The following is a 15614-nucleotide window of genomic DNA, read 5'->3' as shown; positions in this document are numbered from 1 at the left end:
TGGGTTCAATCCTTGGTACCCCCCCTCAAAAAAAAAAAAAAAAAAAAAAAGACACTGGGAAAAATAGTACTGAAGGTTTTTCTTTGGTTGTTGATTGTAAGTCACATTTTCAGTTTTGCTTTTCATGGTGGATTGGCATCTGTAGAAAATGCAGATGTCGCAGGTGTGGTGGCCCAAGCCCAGCAGCTCCAGAGGCTGAGGTAGGAGGATAGCAAGTTCAAAGCCAGCCTCAATGGGCTGGGGTTATTGCTCAGTGGCCGAGTGCTTGCCTAGCATGTGCGAGGCACTGGGTCCGAGCCTCAGCGCCACATATAAATAAATAAAGGTATTGTGTCCCTCTACAACGAAAAATTTAAAACAACAACAACAAAAAGGCCAGCCTCAAACTTAGCGAGGCCATAAGCAATTTGGCGAGACCCTATCTCAAAAAATAAAAAGGCCTGGGGTGTGGCTTAATGGTTAAGTGTCCCTGGGTTTAATCCCTGGTAGGAAAGCAGGAAAGAAAAGGAGGGAGAGGGAAAGAAAATGCAAATGTCTGTTCAGATTTATCTTCCTTCCAGAGCCTTGTCTGGTCACATAAAATAGTCCGGGACCCCTCTCCAAAACAACTGATTGATTTTCACCCCCATGAAAGGTCCCCGGGAGGCGCTTCGGCCAGCAGAGGACGCCAGAGGTCCGCGACCAGGACAGTGGGGCAGACCTGGGGCAGGAGCAACTCGGCGAGACCCTCTCCCAGAATAAAATAAAGGGCTGGGCATGTGGCTCAGGGCCTCAATTCCTGGTAAATAAACAAACAAAGAAATAAAAATAAAAACAAAAAAAGTCACTTCGGCTTCCCCTGCAAGAAGGGCCACGCCCTCGCCCTCGCGCAGACCCGCCGCTCGGGGAGCTGGCCCCGCCCCCTGGAGGGCGGGGCTCACGGGGTGGAGTCCCTCCGACCTGTGCTGAGCCCAGGAGGGTGCTGCTCCGCCTCCTGATCCGCCTGGGTCCCCACGCCCTCCCTCCCCAGCGCAGGTGCTGGAACCCTTGGGGGGAAATGGAAAACGAGGCAGTGGGTGCTTGGAGCTTGTGGGGGCCCGTGGCTGGTTTACCCTTCCCCAAATCCTCACGTGAGGGGAGCCACTTTGTGACCCAGCTAGGAAAAGGTGGGGTTTGAAATCATTCAACAAACACCTGATTGAGGCTCCGCTACCTGCTACCTGCTTTGAAGATAACAGAATAGGATAATTGGGTAGAAACTGGGTGCTGAGGTGGGGTGGGGTCTTGCTTTAGCGAAACTCCCTGGAGGAGGTGACTTAGTAACTAACTCTCCTCCCGCTCTTCACTCTCTCCCTCCCTCCCTCCCTTCTTTCTTCTTTCGAGGTTTTGGAACTCAAACCCAGGGCCTCGCACATATTAAGTGTGTGTGCTCATGTGTCCTCAGTTATATCATTCACACCTAACGGGGTTGGATTATCTGTGCACAGTTTAAAGATTAATAATAGGCTAGGGGTGTGGCTCAGTGATAAAGCACCCGCCTCCTGTGTACAGGCCCCTGGGTTCAGTCTCCAGAACTTCCAAAAAGAAAGAGAGAGACACTAATAATAAAGATGCTTCCCTGATTGGAAAACAGAACATCACCAGAATTCTAAACCTCCCGTGCAACCTCTTTTTAGCTCCTCCTTTCCCAGCCTAACCCCATTCAGAATTTTGTATTAAACATTTCCTAGTTTGCTTTTTTAGTTTGAGACAGAGTTGCTTAGGGCCTTGTTAAATTTCTGAGGCTAGCTTTGAACTAGTATCTTCCTGCCTCAGCTCCAGATCTCTGCTTTTCTTTATAGTTGTACTGCCTGTGTATGTGTGGATCCCTAAATAATTCGGGGGTGAGTGTGCCGGCATTTGGCCCACATGTAAATCCAGCCATCTGTGATGCATTGGTTTCTAACTTCTTTTGTTCAACATTATGTTTTTGAGATTCATCTCTGTTGTTGCATGGAGTTGTAGTTCATGTGTAATTCATCTTTATGGGTAGAATTCTTTTGTAGGATTGCATTACAGTTTTTTTTATACACATATTTTTAGATGTTGATGGACCTTTATTATTTATTATAGGTGGTGCTGAGACTCAAATCCAGTGCCTCACACAGGCTAGGCAAGCGCTCCACCACTGAGCCACAAACCCAGCCCCTTCCAGTTTTCTTAATCCACTCTTCTGTTGATACACATTTGGGTGGTATCCATTTCTTTTCTTTTAAAATAGGACCAAGGGTACAATGACCCTTCTCTTGTTTGGTCTGGTTTGGGGCTGGGCAGCAGTTCTTAACTTTGGCTGCTCTTTAGAAGAATCAGGGAGATGTTTCAAAATGCTCATGCCAGAAGCCCCACCCCCAGATAATCAAATCAGGATGTGGGGGTGGGGTGGGGTGGGGCCCAGGCTTAAGTATTTTTAAACACTCTGTAGGGAAATCTACTGTGCGCCAGCCAGGGCTGAGAACCCCTGGGAGGCCCCCGTTGCTGGGAGAGGAGTCACCTGTTACTGAGGTCAAACTTTTCCCAAGTAGTTGTGCCCATTGACACTCTGGCTAGCCCTCACATCCTCATCAACACTTGATATTGACCAAATTTTTGCTTTTTGTCCTTCTGGTGAGTGTGAAATGACATCTCACTGTGGTTTCCATTTGCATTTCTCTCATTACTAATGAGGGTGACTGCTTAGTGAAATTGCTGCTGGAACAAAGAATGAAAGAAAAGGTAGCCAGGTGAAGATCTATGGGAGAGAGATTTGGTGAGAAGGGAGGTTGAACAGCAGGTGCCAAGGTCCTGTGGTGGGAAAGGGCTGGGATATGGGAGGAACAGAAGGAGGTTGGGTGAAATCATTGTTGCACAGGGGAGGAAGAGAGCTGAAGAGAAGGTGAGCAGGGATTGGATCAGCAGGACCGAGCTGTCATGGCAAGGATTTGGGCTTTTCCTCTGAGTGAGGGTTGTGGTGGTGGGGGCAGTCTGCTGCTCCCTCTGGCTCCAAGTGGAGACTCCTGTGGAACTGAAGGGCTGTGGAGGGCGATGTGTTCTGCATCCCTCACCAGTCAGAGGAGGGAGGATGATTTCTTCTCAGTTGCTATCCCAGCACCTAGTGACACTTGTCCTGCCTGTCTTCTTGTTGGTGTGGGGAAGACTTAGAGGTTGTCATGATTCTGCCTTCCAAGGGAAAACCAGTACCATGGGCCTTGGGATTTGTTTCTGTGGCCACCCCAGGGCCTGACACACCTCACAGGGGAGCTGGAACCCAAGTACAGCTCTCCCTCACCTGGGCCCATCCCACATGCCAATCAGACAGTGTCCTCTGTGGAGCTGTCTTGGATCCTTCAGACACGGGGCCTCTGATTCTCAGGTGAAGGGACTTGCCTCTGCCCTAGGCTTGCTGCTGTCTCTCGGCTTGCCCACGGCCATCTTTCCCAATGAAACTCTAAACAGGTCCCTCCTCCGCTGCAAATCCTTCCTTGGCTCCCCAGTGCCCTTGAGGCAAAGTCCAAACTACTCCGAAGCCCTGGAGGCGGGCAAATCTGATTCCTCCCACCCCCGGGAGCAGCGCTCAGTGGCTCTGCAGTAGTTACTGATTCTTACCTCGGGCCTTCCCCCTCCAAATTTCTTCACTTCCTCTGGAAAGTCGCGCGCCTCCACCCCGTCAGGTGACCAGCCTCTAGACTGTCACAGCGTCCTGTCTCTCCCCCAGCCCCCCTCCATCTAGCCCACCTCCCTTTGCGTTATAATCCTCTGTTTACTTCGTCTGTCTCCCCCGCCGACCGACCCAGGAGCTCCCCTTGGGGAGAGACCCTGGTGCAGCCGCAGCGGACTCCAGGGACAGTGCCTGGCTCCTAGAGGGCGAAGTGCAGGGACGAGCGCATTTTGGCCACACGATGCCAGACTGCTTTGCAAAAAGCCGGTGGCCCTTCACGTTGCCAGCAGCCACGGCGAGGGCCGGTTTCCTCGCATCCGCCCCAGCAGTGTGCACTGTCTCTCGTCTACGCCACGCTGTTTGCGAGGTGCCGGCAGGAGGAGGACCTCTCAGCCCGCTTCCAGAGCCCGGGGCGCGGGCAGGTTCGGAAGGTCGGGTATTGGGGTCCCAGGCACCAGAGGCGCTCACACGCGGGGCGCTGAGTCGGCGAGCACCGGGCGTCCCGCCCCGACAGCCTGCCTCGGAGGAGTGGAACCAGCCCGGAGCCGGGCTCCCAGCGCCACGCGGCGCGAACCCAGCCCGTCCCCCGAGCACCTGCTTGGGGCGTGGCCTTCGGTGGACGCGCGCCTCCGATTGGTGCGGCGTTGACAAAGGGGCGTGGCGCTAGTGGCCCCGCCCCGAGGCTGGGGTATTTAAAGGAGGCAGCGGGCTTCTTCACTCACAGCGCCGCTGCACGGCCTCGCGGGTGGTGTTCCCTGCGGCCCCTGCGCGACCCGGCGACCCCGGCTGCTTCAGCCACCATGCCGCGCTCTTTCCTCGTCAGGAAGCCCTCGGTCCCTCGCCGGAAGCCCAATTACAGCGAGCTGCAAGACTCTTCTCCCGGTGAGCAGAAATGCTGGACCCAGAGAGGGATTCGGGAGACGCAGGCGTGGGGGGCCTCTGAGGGAGAGGTCCTGGGACCACACCGAGTCAAGGGATGTCCTGTGGAGAAAGGCCAGGGCTCCGGAGATGTGGGGCAGGTGGATCTGGAGCCTCGGATCTTGGCGGTTGGGTGGAGGGCTGTGCTGTGGGCACTGGAGACTTCGTGGGGGGCGAGAGGCAGAGAAGCTCCGCGAGTGTAGACAGGAGAGAAGGCTGTGCCAGGAGAGTCCTCTGGCCAGTGACTATGAAGAGTCCGGAGTCCAGAGGGTTGGGGGAGGGGTGGAAAGAGAGGTGTAGAAGGGGGATCTGCAGGTAGCTGGGCTGAGACCAGGCCTGGGGGTCTTACTTTGGGCTGGGGACCTGGGGGACACAGGAAATGGGAGGCCTGGGAATGGCCCCCTCGAGCTGGGCTGGGAAGTCGGGGGTCTGTCTTATAGGAGACACAGGTGTGGTGTCCTGGGTGAGCAAGGGCGTGGGAGGGCAGGAACGGCCTCTGTCCTTAGTTGTGGCCCTCAGTGGGCTGATGTTTGTTGACAGATTGAAAGTTTCATTGATGCCTGACCCTGTCCCTCTCTGTCTTCCTCAGAGCTCACCTTCCAGCAGCCCTATGACCAGGCCCACCTGCTGGCTGCCATCCCGCCTCCTGAGGTCCTCAACCCCACCGCCTCGCTGCCCACCCTCATCTGGGACTGTCTCCTAGCGCCCCACACGCAGCCCATTAGCTGGGCCTCCCTGCAGCCCCAGGAGAACCCCCAGGCAGCAGAGCTGACCTCCCTGTCTGATGAGGACAGTGGGAAGGGCTCGCAGCCCCCCAGCCCACCCTCTCCAGCTCCTTCCTCCTTCTCTTCCACCTCCGCTTCTTCCCTGGAGGCTGAGGCCTACATTGCCTTCCCAGGCTTGGGCCAACTGCCCAAGCAACTGGCTCTGCTCTCCGTGGCCAAGGACCCCCAGTCTCGCAAGGCTTTCAACTGCAAGTACTGCAACAAGGAATACCTCAGCCTGGGCGCCCTCAAGATGCACATTCGGAGTCACACTCTCCCCTGTGTCTGTGCAACCTGTGGGAAGGCCTTCTCCAGGCCCTGGCTGCTGCAGGGCCATGTCCGGACCCACACTGGTAAGTAGCCCTGCAGGTTACTGCCCCTCTCAAGTCCACGCCTTCTGATCGGCTTTTGTGATTCTGAGCTGCTGTTCTCCTTTTCGTTTTAATTCTTTTTTTTTTTTTTTAATTTGACATCAAGGAAACTAAGGCTCTAACTTAGTTCAAGTTCAGGGACCTGGCCCTTTGGAAATGTTTGGCAGAAGCATTCATCAGCTAAGCGGATGGGCAGGTTCTTCTGCAGTTTCTTAGCTAAATATTTTGGAGCTGGATATGGGAAAAATGCACCCAACACCTTGCTATTATGGCCAGGTGTGAAGGGACCCACCCTGCTCCTCCTTCCACAAACCACCCTGCCCCAGTCAGACAGGACGTTGTCAGTACCCCCCTACCACTACCCTAAATCCTGTCTGAGAACTTCCTCAAACTTTCCATGATGTTTCACCTCTCTGATTCTTAGTTTTCTCATCTCTAAAATGGGCATGAGTATACCCATTTTACCTTGTGGGGTATCTGTATAGGTTAAATTAAAGAATGCCTGTGGAAAGAGCAAAGCGCTTGGTGCATGATAAGCTCTCAGAAAAATGGTAGTTGGTATTTGCTTTGCTTCTATGCTGTGTGACCTTGGTTAAGCAATTTAACCTCTCTGAGCCTTAGGATTATGATAGCACATGCTTTGTAGGGTAGCTATTAAGATTGCTAATCACTTTATAATAATGGTTTATAATTATGGTTCTTAGGTCTGTTTTCCTCACCCTGAGTCAATTCCACCATGCAGATCAGGGAACAACTTTGCTGATAAAAAACACAATCCCTTCAAAAAAAAAAAAAAACAATACAGAATACAGAGTGCTGGGCGTGGTGGCAGACACCTTAATCCCAGCTGCTTGGGAGGCTGAGGCAGGAGGATCATAAGTTTTAAGGCCAGCCTAATCAACTTGGTGAGGCCATGATTAAAAATAAAAAACAGCTGGTACATAGTTCAGTGGCAGTAGCCTGCATGAGTTCCTGGGATTTGGTCCTCAGTGCCGCAAAAAACACAATACTTCAACATGGAAAACTTCCCAGAAACGAGGAAAGGGCAGGCACCCTTCCTTTTCAGATCTTGAATGGTGGAGGTTGATGTGTTTGGGGGTGATCCTTGGAGGGTAACTTGAGAGGAAGTTCAAAGGTCATGAGAGCATTGGGATCAAGCTGGCCAGGTTGGAGGCTGAGCTCTGTCATTTCCTGTCCTGGTGGCTGACCTTCAACAGTGAGGGTGTGTGTGGGGGGGTGGTCTGGGGGAGCCTGTCCCTTTGCAGGGCTCCTTAGCGACTGTTTCTCTCTGTGCACCAATTGTCCTGATTTTAACATGTAAAGGTTCAACTGCTGCCTTTTCTCCTGGTGCCTGGCTAGCTAATGGGGGCGCTATTTTGGGGGTGTTGAGGCCCTCAGGATGCTCTCCGGGAGCCTCCAGCCCCCCTGTCCCACCGGACATTTTAATGTAAAGGCCTGGCTCAGACACAAAAGGCCGTTGAAATGCACCTCGCTGTCCTGGAGGACCCCATTGTGTGCCTCCATGGTGGGCCCAGTGGGTGGGTGGGAGGGGCGGAGCAGGTGCACGGGGCAGTGGTGCCCAGCACCTGTTCCCGCCGCAGCTGCTGGCCCATGGTGTGGCAGGCCCCCTTAATCCCGGGGGTATCGCATGTACAGTGCCCCCCTCAGCAGCCTTTGTCCCCGCCAGCCTGGTGCCGATTTCACACTTGCCGGAGCGCCATAAAGGCGTCTGGAGACGGGCGGGGGTGGGGGGTGGTGTCTGAGGGGGTCCTGTGGTGCACACGGACCCGCCACACCCCCCCACACCCTAAAAGATCCCTTCCTCCTTGGTTGAGCACTAACTGGGGGATGGGGTCCTGGTCCCCAGCTCACTGATGGGCTCCGTCACCTTCTCGTCCCCCTGGTCCTCTCCTAGTTCTCAGGGTGTGAATGAGGAAGAGCTTCACTGGGACCTGGGAGAAGGCCACCATCAGACCCTTCGGGCGGCCCCAGGGCTAGTTCAGTAGTGGCAGTGGCGGGTGCAGCCCCCATCTCGAGTTCTCTCCTCCCCTCCCCTTGTGTGGTCCTGTGGGGCGGAGCCTGCTCTTAGCTGCCCAGTGGCAACCTGTTGAGTGGGTGGGGCCCCTGGAACCTGTCCTGGCCGCCCTCCCCTCCCAGCAAGGACCCAGCAGAGCACTCAGTAGGTGACGGGATTCATACACTCTCAGTTTTTCTTGAATGCCATCATTGGAATTTGATAGGTCATGGCCTGTGGGCATATCAGGCTGGGGCTGGGAGCTAGAGAATCCCGTTCTTTTTTGTTTAATGAATTAGCCTTAGGACTTTTTATTTGGAAAAGCTATATGCCTAAGGAAAAACAAAATGTCACTGTTTTGGAAACTATATCCTCTTGGTGGGGCAGGGATTGTGAAAAGGCATTATCTGGTGATTGAGGGGTCAAGCTTCTTTGATTCCTTTTATTAAAAGCAGGTTTATTTATTCTACATGCATTTATTGAGCACCTACTTAATCCTGAGGGGTATCGCCTCCTGTGCAAGACTTCCTACCACATCTTTGGCCAGGGAGGTGGAGTGTCTGGGCTGCGGGTTTCTGTAGCCTCATCTGGGAATGCACTCAAGGGAGGCCTCTGCCCTCTGCGACTCAGCCTGGTGGGGGGCGGATAGTCCAGTAGCATTGTGATGAGGGAAGTGGGCTCAGTGGCTCATGCCTGTGATCCCAGCAAGAGACAGGAGCATCGCAAGTTCAAGGCCAGCCTCAGCAATTTAGCTAAAAGGGTCTCAAAATAAATAAACAAGGGCTGAGGATGTAGCTCATTGGCAAAGCACAGAAGGGTTAGACCTCAGCGCAAAACCAAACCAGAGGGTGGCCGAGCAGCGCTGAGGTAAGCCTCCTAAGCTGCTTCTTCTCTCTCTTCTTTCCGTGTGCACGAGTGTGAGTGTGTGTGCACATGTGGATGAGTGTGTATGCACACGTGGGATTGGGAACTGAACCCGGGGATGCTCTGCCCCTGAGCTTTTTTTAGTTCACTTTGAGACGGGGTGTCGTTAAGTTGTCCAGGCTGCCTTCAGACTTGTGATTCTCCTGCCTCAGCCTCCCGAGTAGTCTTAGGCCAGCTCTTAAGCTTTGTCCCCAGTATAGATTAAGTTTTGACTCCAGGATTAGTAAAAAGCTTCTCCTGACCAAGAGCAGTATGTGCATTGGTCAAAATCCAGGGCTTGGGAGCCCTGCAGGGTGACCCCAAAAATGCTCCTTAACTTTTGGGCCTCAGTTGCACCAGCTTTAATATGAGGACCACAGAAGGATCAAAGTGTTGAGTCTTGATCTGTTGAGCGTTTCCCAGGTCCCTGGCGATGGGAAGAGCACGTGGTCGTCCTGCTTCTCTGGGTTACCAACCCCGTGAGTGGGAGCAAGCCCCATTTTACAGATGAGAGGAGGCTCAGAGCAGCCAGAATCCTGCTCCGGGTCCCTCAGGAAAGCCACCGTCTCCCTGCAGGCCTCTGGGCCCAATCTGCGGGCAGCCAGGACCCTTTCAGGGTGGTGTGGGGCAGGCCCTTCAGGAAAGGCCCGGCCGCCCAGCGTGACTCCCTCTGTCTCCCCCAGGTGAGAAGCCCTTCTCCTGCCCCCACTGCAGCCGGGCCTTCGCTGACCGCTCCAACCTGCGCGCCCACCTGCAGACCCACTCAGACGTGAAGAAGTACCAGTGCCCGAGGTGCGCCCGCACCTTCTCCCGCATGTCCCTGCTGCACAAGCACCAGGAGTCGGGCTGCTCGGGTGGCCCCCGCTGAGCCTGCCACCGCCCCAGCTGCCTCCCCCATCCAGGAGGAAGGCGCCCCATCCGTCGCCCCGCCACGGAAGCCACGGATGCCTGGCTGCGACGCCCCCGTGGACTTTGCAGGCTGCTGACTGGTGTTGCGCCCCGGGGGCCTCATGGGCTTTGAAGGAGGCCTCTCCGGGCCTTCCTGTGGACAGTGGACCGAAGGTGGCCTTGGAGCTGCTTCCTGGGCCTTCCCCAGTTGGCCTCTGGGCTCGTGTCTCCAGAGCTGTGTGGATTCAGCTGCTGAGCAACAGGACAGAGCGGACAGATGGAGCTCCCCCACCCCACTTAGGAGACTGCTCCCCTCCCTGTGCTCCCCACAAGGAACCCTCCACCACCTTCCAGAGGTGTGACTGACTATGCAACAATCCCGCCCCCACGCACATCTGTGGGGCACTGGAGGGCGGCTTCGAACACAAGGATGGACCGGAGGACACTCGAGATGCCCCTGGCCCTGGGCAGCTATTTAGCCTCCTGTTTGTCCTGGTGACACCTGCTTCACGGGCAATTTAACAATGTCTCAAAAGGGACTGTGAGTAATGGCCTTGCCTGTTGGGCTGAGTAGGGTGCTTCGGCCTGACCAGTTTGTCTCCCAGAATGTTCCGGGGCCCTGACAGGCAGGCCTACAAGGACGATGTTTACATTTTTAAAGGTACACTGGTGTGTATATTGCAAGTGACATTTTGTATTAAGGAAACATTTTGTATAGTTATATATACAGTTTATTGATATTCAATAAAGGCATTAATTTATATATTACAGAGGCTCTACTTGGTCTTGCGGGTATGGGCATTTTCAGAGGTCTTCAGGAAAGGAAGAGGGCAGGGATTCCTGGAGCTTTGGTATTTCTGACACAGCCTTAAATATTGTCCTTGGAAATGGCATGTGCTGGAGAGTTGCACTGTCAGGGAACTTGTGCAGATGAGACTCCTGGGCCTCCTGTGGCTCGGAGACCCTTGGCTGCCAGCAAGCCCCTGCACTCCTAGCGCCTCTGATCCCTCCTCTTGCTTTTGCATTTTGTTTTTGTTTTTGAATTTTTTAATATTTATTTTTTAGTTTTCGGCGGACACAACATCTTTGTTTGTATGTGGTGCTGAGGGTCGAACCCGGGCCGCACGCATGCCAGGCGAGCGCGCTACCGCTTGAGCCACATCCCCAGCCCTTGCTTTTGCATTTTGAAGCTGAGCAGGCCCAGAGGGTGCGAGGGGGGCTTCCTGGGTCTTCACCCGCTCAGGCCAGGGAAGGTCTTTGGGGCAGGATTGGCGCCCCTCTCAGCTGGAAAAGAGGATGTCCTTCCTGTTCCCAAGGGCTCTGGGCCCTGCTGGGCCTCCCTGTCAGGCGGCCCACACCTCTGTCTGGCTGCTGGGTACCAAATGGCCTTTGATGCAAGGAAATTGGCTGGCGGGAGCCAGGAGGGTGAGAAGCCAGGCCAAAGGGTAGGGGTCATTCAGCTTCCTGCCTAGAGCATGGGAGGACCTGGGCTGTGGCCTGGGCGGGGGCAATTCACTCCTGGCTGGCTGGCTGGCAGTGGTGACTTCACCTCTGGGGGCCTCCTGGGGCCAGGAGAAAATGAGTGTCCCTTTTGAGCACAAAAGGTGCCGAAGGTGCCAGCTTCCTGCCGGCTGCTGAGCAGGCTCCCGGGGCTTCGCGGCCTGGAGTCAGGCTGGGGGCTGGTGTGGAAGGAGAGATGGTTCTTTCTTCTAAACAGGAAACGGTGACCCGCGGGCCCAGCGGCCTTAATGACTTGCAGCCTTCCTCCCCAAAGGAAAAAAAAGTCCTCTAACAATCGCCAAATTGTGCCGGCCCCCCCCCCAGGGGAAGCTGGGGTGGGGTGGGGGCTGGGCATCAGTTGGCTGAAGGCCTACTGTGTCCCAGTCCCTGTGGGTCCCTGTGAGTCACTGTGTCCACCCACAGTAGGTGCTGAGACCGGCAAGTGAACAACTTCACAGTGTCCAAGGGACTGGCCTCTGGGAAAGGAGGCCAGAGCCCCCAGGCCTGGAAACGCATCAGTCTGGGAGTCAGGAGGGGCTGGCTCTTGTCCCAGTTCCCAGGGTGCCCGTGACAGGCCAGGCTCCCCCCTTCCTGGGGCCACAGTTTTGCCTCCACACAACAGGGTGAGAGCAACCTGCCCCCTGGAGACCATAAAGAGGCGGTCATTCTGTCCTGGGGTGACAGCCGTGAACAGCCGCACAGTCCCCGTGCTCACGGAACCTGAGTTCCAGTTGGGGAGACGGAAAACAAACAAGTGATTCAAAAGAAGCTGCTTTGCCACACGGTGCCAGGGGCCAGGAGAGGCCGAGGCTGGAGGATTGGTGGTGGGTGGGGCTGGGGATGAGGCTGTCTCCGGAGCTGGGACCGCTGGGAAGACCTGGGGATGCTCTGGGGCTGGAGGGAGCAAGGCTGGGTGGCTGGGGGGGGGGACGGAGCAGGGGGGCGGTGGGAGTTTTGTCTCAGCCGGGGGGGGGGGGGGGGGGGGGGGGCAGGGCGGGGAAGTGGAAGCAGCTTTACAAGGGGTCTCCTGGCTGCTGGGGAGCAGAGTTTGGGATGGGGAGAAAAGGGACAGAAGCTGGGCACAGTGAGAAGGGGAGGGGGAGGGGTGACAGGTGGCAGTGGCCTGGCCCTGGCCCCGGGGTGGCCTTGGGGATGAGACTGGAGTCGAGCTCACCCAGCTCAGAGCTGGCTCCTGGGAGCCCTGGAAGAGCTGTTTTGGGGATGGGGGGGAGGGGTGGTATCATGAGGTGGCCGGGGAAGTGCCCCACTGAGCCACATGGCCAGGTGCAAAGAGCCTGCAGCTCCCTCTTGCAGGAGGAGAGGTGGGAGCCCGGTGTCGTCACCGTCACCCTTGTTTGTATTTGCATTGAACTCTGGAAATTTAAGGGGACATACTATTAAAGGTGGGTTCCAGGGTTGTAAGAGGTGGAACTGAGATGAAAAGGGACAAGGATTGGAGTCCAGGGAGACTTATTTTTAGGTTGTTTAAATGTTTTATTTTAAAATAATTTCAACCTGCCCAAAGTTGCATGGAAAACACACGGAGCTGGCTTCTACGTTCACACTGCCCAGTGTGTTGGAGTTTAGTGTCCCTGTCTTCTCCGTTCACACTCACACACACTCACACACACACTCATACGGAGGATGCGGCCTGGGGGGCCTCAAGGCTGCACCCCGGCCCTTATTGCTGAATATTTTTGCATATATTTCCTAGGGACAAGAATGTTTAGAAATTTAAAAAAGAAGAAGAAGAGGAAGATTCTTTTTGATGACCCGGGTCCCCTCTCCACACCAGGGTGTCGTATTGAGGACAGATTTCCCCACTGTCCTGGGGTGTCCTTCGCAGGGGAGCTGGGGATGGAGAGGGCTTGGACCCAGGTCCCAGGAGCATTCCCTGTCCTGTCTCTTGGGCAGCCCCCAGCCTGGCCTGTCTTTGTCCTTCATGTTTTGACACTTGTGAAGGGTCCAGGCCAGCTGTCGCAAGATGGTCCCTTGGTCTGGGCTTTCCTGCTGTTTCCTGTTTCCTCACAATTCAATTTGACAGCACAGGTCTGGCAGACCGCAGAGGCAGGGGTGTCTCTCGCAGGGCAGGGGTCCCCAGGGGGCCGGTGGTCCCTCTGCTGATGTCACCTGGACCACTTGGTCAGGTGCCCTGGCAGATTCTCCCCGCGGAGGCTCCTGGTCCCTCTCCTCACCCACACCTTGCTAGAGGCCCTCAGAGGCCAGGTGGATGCTTCAGCCGTCACCAGGGACGGTGGCCCAGCTCGGGCGAGCGGCTCACTCCGCCGCCCACTCCTCTGGCTGGCTCTCTGGTGGAAGTCGCCCTGTGTCTGGGCAGTGGCCTGGGGCTGTGGCTGGGGGAGAGGCCGGCAGGGAGCTGCAGGGTCTGGCCGGGCCATTAGACCCTCCCCTGGATTTTCTTTAAAACCGAGTCCAGGAAACAAACGGCTGTAAAGCCAGCCTCTGTGTGAGTGTCCAGGCAGGCAGGTCTGGGGCCAGGGCCACCTCTGGGCGCAGCTGGGCCCCATGAGTGACCTAGAGGTGACCCATGGTATCCCCTGAGCTGGGATGGGGGATTCTAGCAGGCTGGGATCTGGGGTGCCCCGACTCCTCTCTGATTTCGACTTTTTCATTTCATAATGTTACGGGAATTTATTTTCTCATTAAAAAAAATGTAGGACTGGGCATGTGGCTCAAGCGGTAGCCGCTCGCCTGGCATGTGTGCGGCCCGGGTTGAATCCTCAGCACCACATACAAACAGAGATGTTGTGTCTGCCGAAAACTAAAAAATATAAATATTTAAAAAATTCTCTCTCTTTCTCTTTAAAAAAAAAAAAAGTAAAGATGGGATATAGAACTCAAGTACCGTGAGCCACTCATGCTCTCCAGCAAGATGTGACAGCACAAAGAGCTTGGTTTGCTTTTGGCAGGGGTCGGGGGTGCCTGGGGATGGGACCCAGGGGTGCTTAACCACTGAGCCACATCCCCAGCCCTTTTTGAATTTTTTGTTTTGAGACAGAGTCTCACTCAGTTGCTTAGGGGCTTGCTAAGTTACTGAGGCCTCCTCGGGATCCTCCTGACTCAGCCTCCACAGTCACAGGCCTCCACACCCAGCCCCTACAGCTTTTCGGATGAAGTAGAGTGAAGTCTGGTCCTTACCCTTGCCTGTTAGCATCTGCTGAGCAGAGGGGTCCATTCTGTCTGTCTTCTAGAAACCCCGCTATGAGGCACAGCCTTTACCAGCGAGGCAAGTGTGGGTGCCTAGTACACAGGAAAACGGCTCAGTCCCAGGCCCCTGGTGGCGGGGTATTCTTGTGGCCCCTGTACACTGGGAGAGGCTAGACCAGGTGTTCCCATGGGCAGGGTGCCCACCAGGCAGGACTGGGTTCAGCCAGACTCCCTCTGCCCCGCTCGGGCCCCGCGCCCTCTCTGACGTCCCAGTTGGGTGATACGTTGGCCTCTTAGGTCGCTCTAACAATACCACGAACTGGCGGCTCAGAGCAACCGAGGGTTTTGCTCACAGTCTTGGAGATCCGAGCCCCAGATCAAGGTGTCCCCAGGGCTGTGCTCCCTGTGAGGCTGGGGTGGGGCCTCCTTGAAGCCTCCAGCCTCTGTGCTTCCTCTTTATGTGTGTCCTCTCCCGGTCCTGTGACACCAGTCATTAGATTTGGGGCCCACCCTCATCCACGGTGACCTCATCAGAACTTGATTGCATTACAAAGATCCTACTTCCAAATAAGGTCACCTTCATAAATTCCTAAGATTGGGACTTGAACAGATTTATTCATTTTTCTCTTACTGGGAATAGAACCCAGGCTGCTCTGCCACTGAACTACACCTCCAGACCCCACGCCCACCCCCAGGGATCGAATCCAGGAGCCCCTAACCACTGAGCCACATCCCCAGCCAGGACCTCACTGAGTTGCTTAGGACCTTGCTAAGTTGCAGAGGCTGGCTTTGAACTCGTGATCCTCCTGCCTCAGCCTCCCGGGCTGATGGGATCATAGGTGTGCGCCACCGCACACCACAGAGACAGATCCTTCTGAGGAACACAATCAGCCCACTACAGGGGGCTGTGTCAGGGTTTCACATCTCCTTCTTGGGGCCTGGGACAGATCCAGGAGTTTTTCCTATTCACTCACCAAACCCTGCGGCCTGAGGAGGGACCCTGAGGAGGAGGCTCAGAGTGAGTCAGAACTTGCCCAGCGGCTCTGGAAGGGAGAGGGCCTCAGGGGAGAGCTCCACCAGCCGTGAGCTCTGGGTTGCAGGATGAGTAGGCACCAGGGCATGGATGAGAGGGACCAGTGGGGACTAGGGCCAAGGCCACGAAGGTTGAGGGGGTGTGTGTCTGGATTTATCCCGAGGGCATGAGGGAGCCATGGGAGGTGACCTGTGTGGCCTGTCCTTTGGCAAGGTCCCTGGGGCGGCTGAGTGGAGAGCAAGCCTGGCAGCCGGGAGGGCAGCTGAGGAGGAGGCCACCTGGGGCAGCAGGGGAGGCAGAGAAGGAGTGGGAGGAAGGAGGCGGGCAGCAGCAGCCAGGCCAAGCCAGCAGACCTGGCCACGCCGATCCTCAGGGCAGCGCTGGAGCCCAGCTGGGCTGCCTG

The 15614-nt window shown here is 55.7% G+C and overlaps 1 protein-coding gene across 1 annotated transcript; it reads left to right on the top strand.

Annotated features, from left to right (window-relative positions):
• Positions 1–1493: 1493 nt before the first annotated feature.
• Positions 1494–10278, top strand: Snai1 (snail family transcriptional repressor 1). Its single transcript, XM_027946442.2, has 3 exons — positions 1494–4534; positions 5160–5687; positions 9306–10278. The coding sequence occupies exons 1-3, from the start codon at positions 4453–4455 to the stop codon at positions 9488–9490; spliced, it is 795 nt and encodes a 264-aa protein (XP_027802243.1). The 5' UTR covers positions 1494–4452; the 3' UTR covers positions 9491–10278.
• The last annotated feature ends 5336 nt before the right edge of the window (positions 10279–15614 follow it).

The sequence above is a fragment of the Marmota flaviventris genome, chromosome 2 (genome assembly GCF_047511675.1).
Source record: "Marmota flaviventris isolate mMarFla1 chromosome 2, mMarFla1.hap1, whole genome shotgun sequence".
Taxonomy (NCBI): Eukaryota; Metazoa; Chordata; class Mammalia; order Rodentia; family Sciuridae; genus Marmota; species Marmota flaviventris.
The sequence above is the reverse complement of the archived record's forward strand: the minus strand, read 5'-3'. Positions and strand labels throughout refer to the sequence as shown.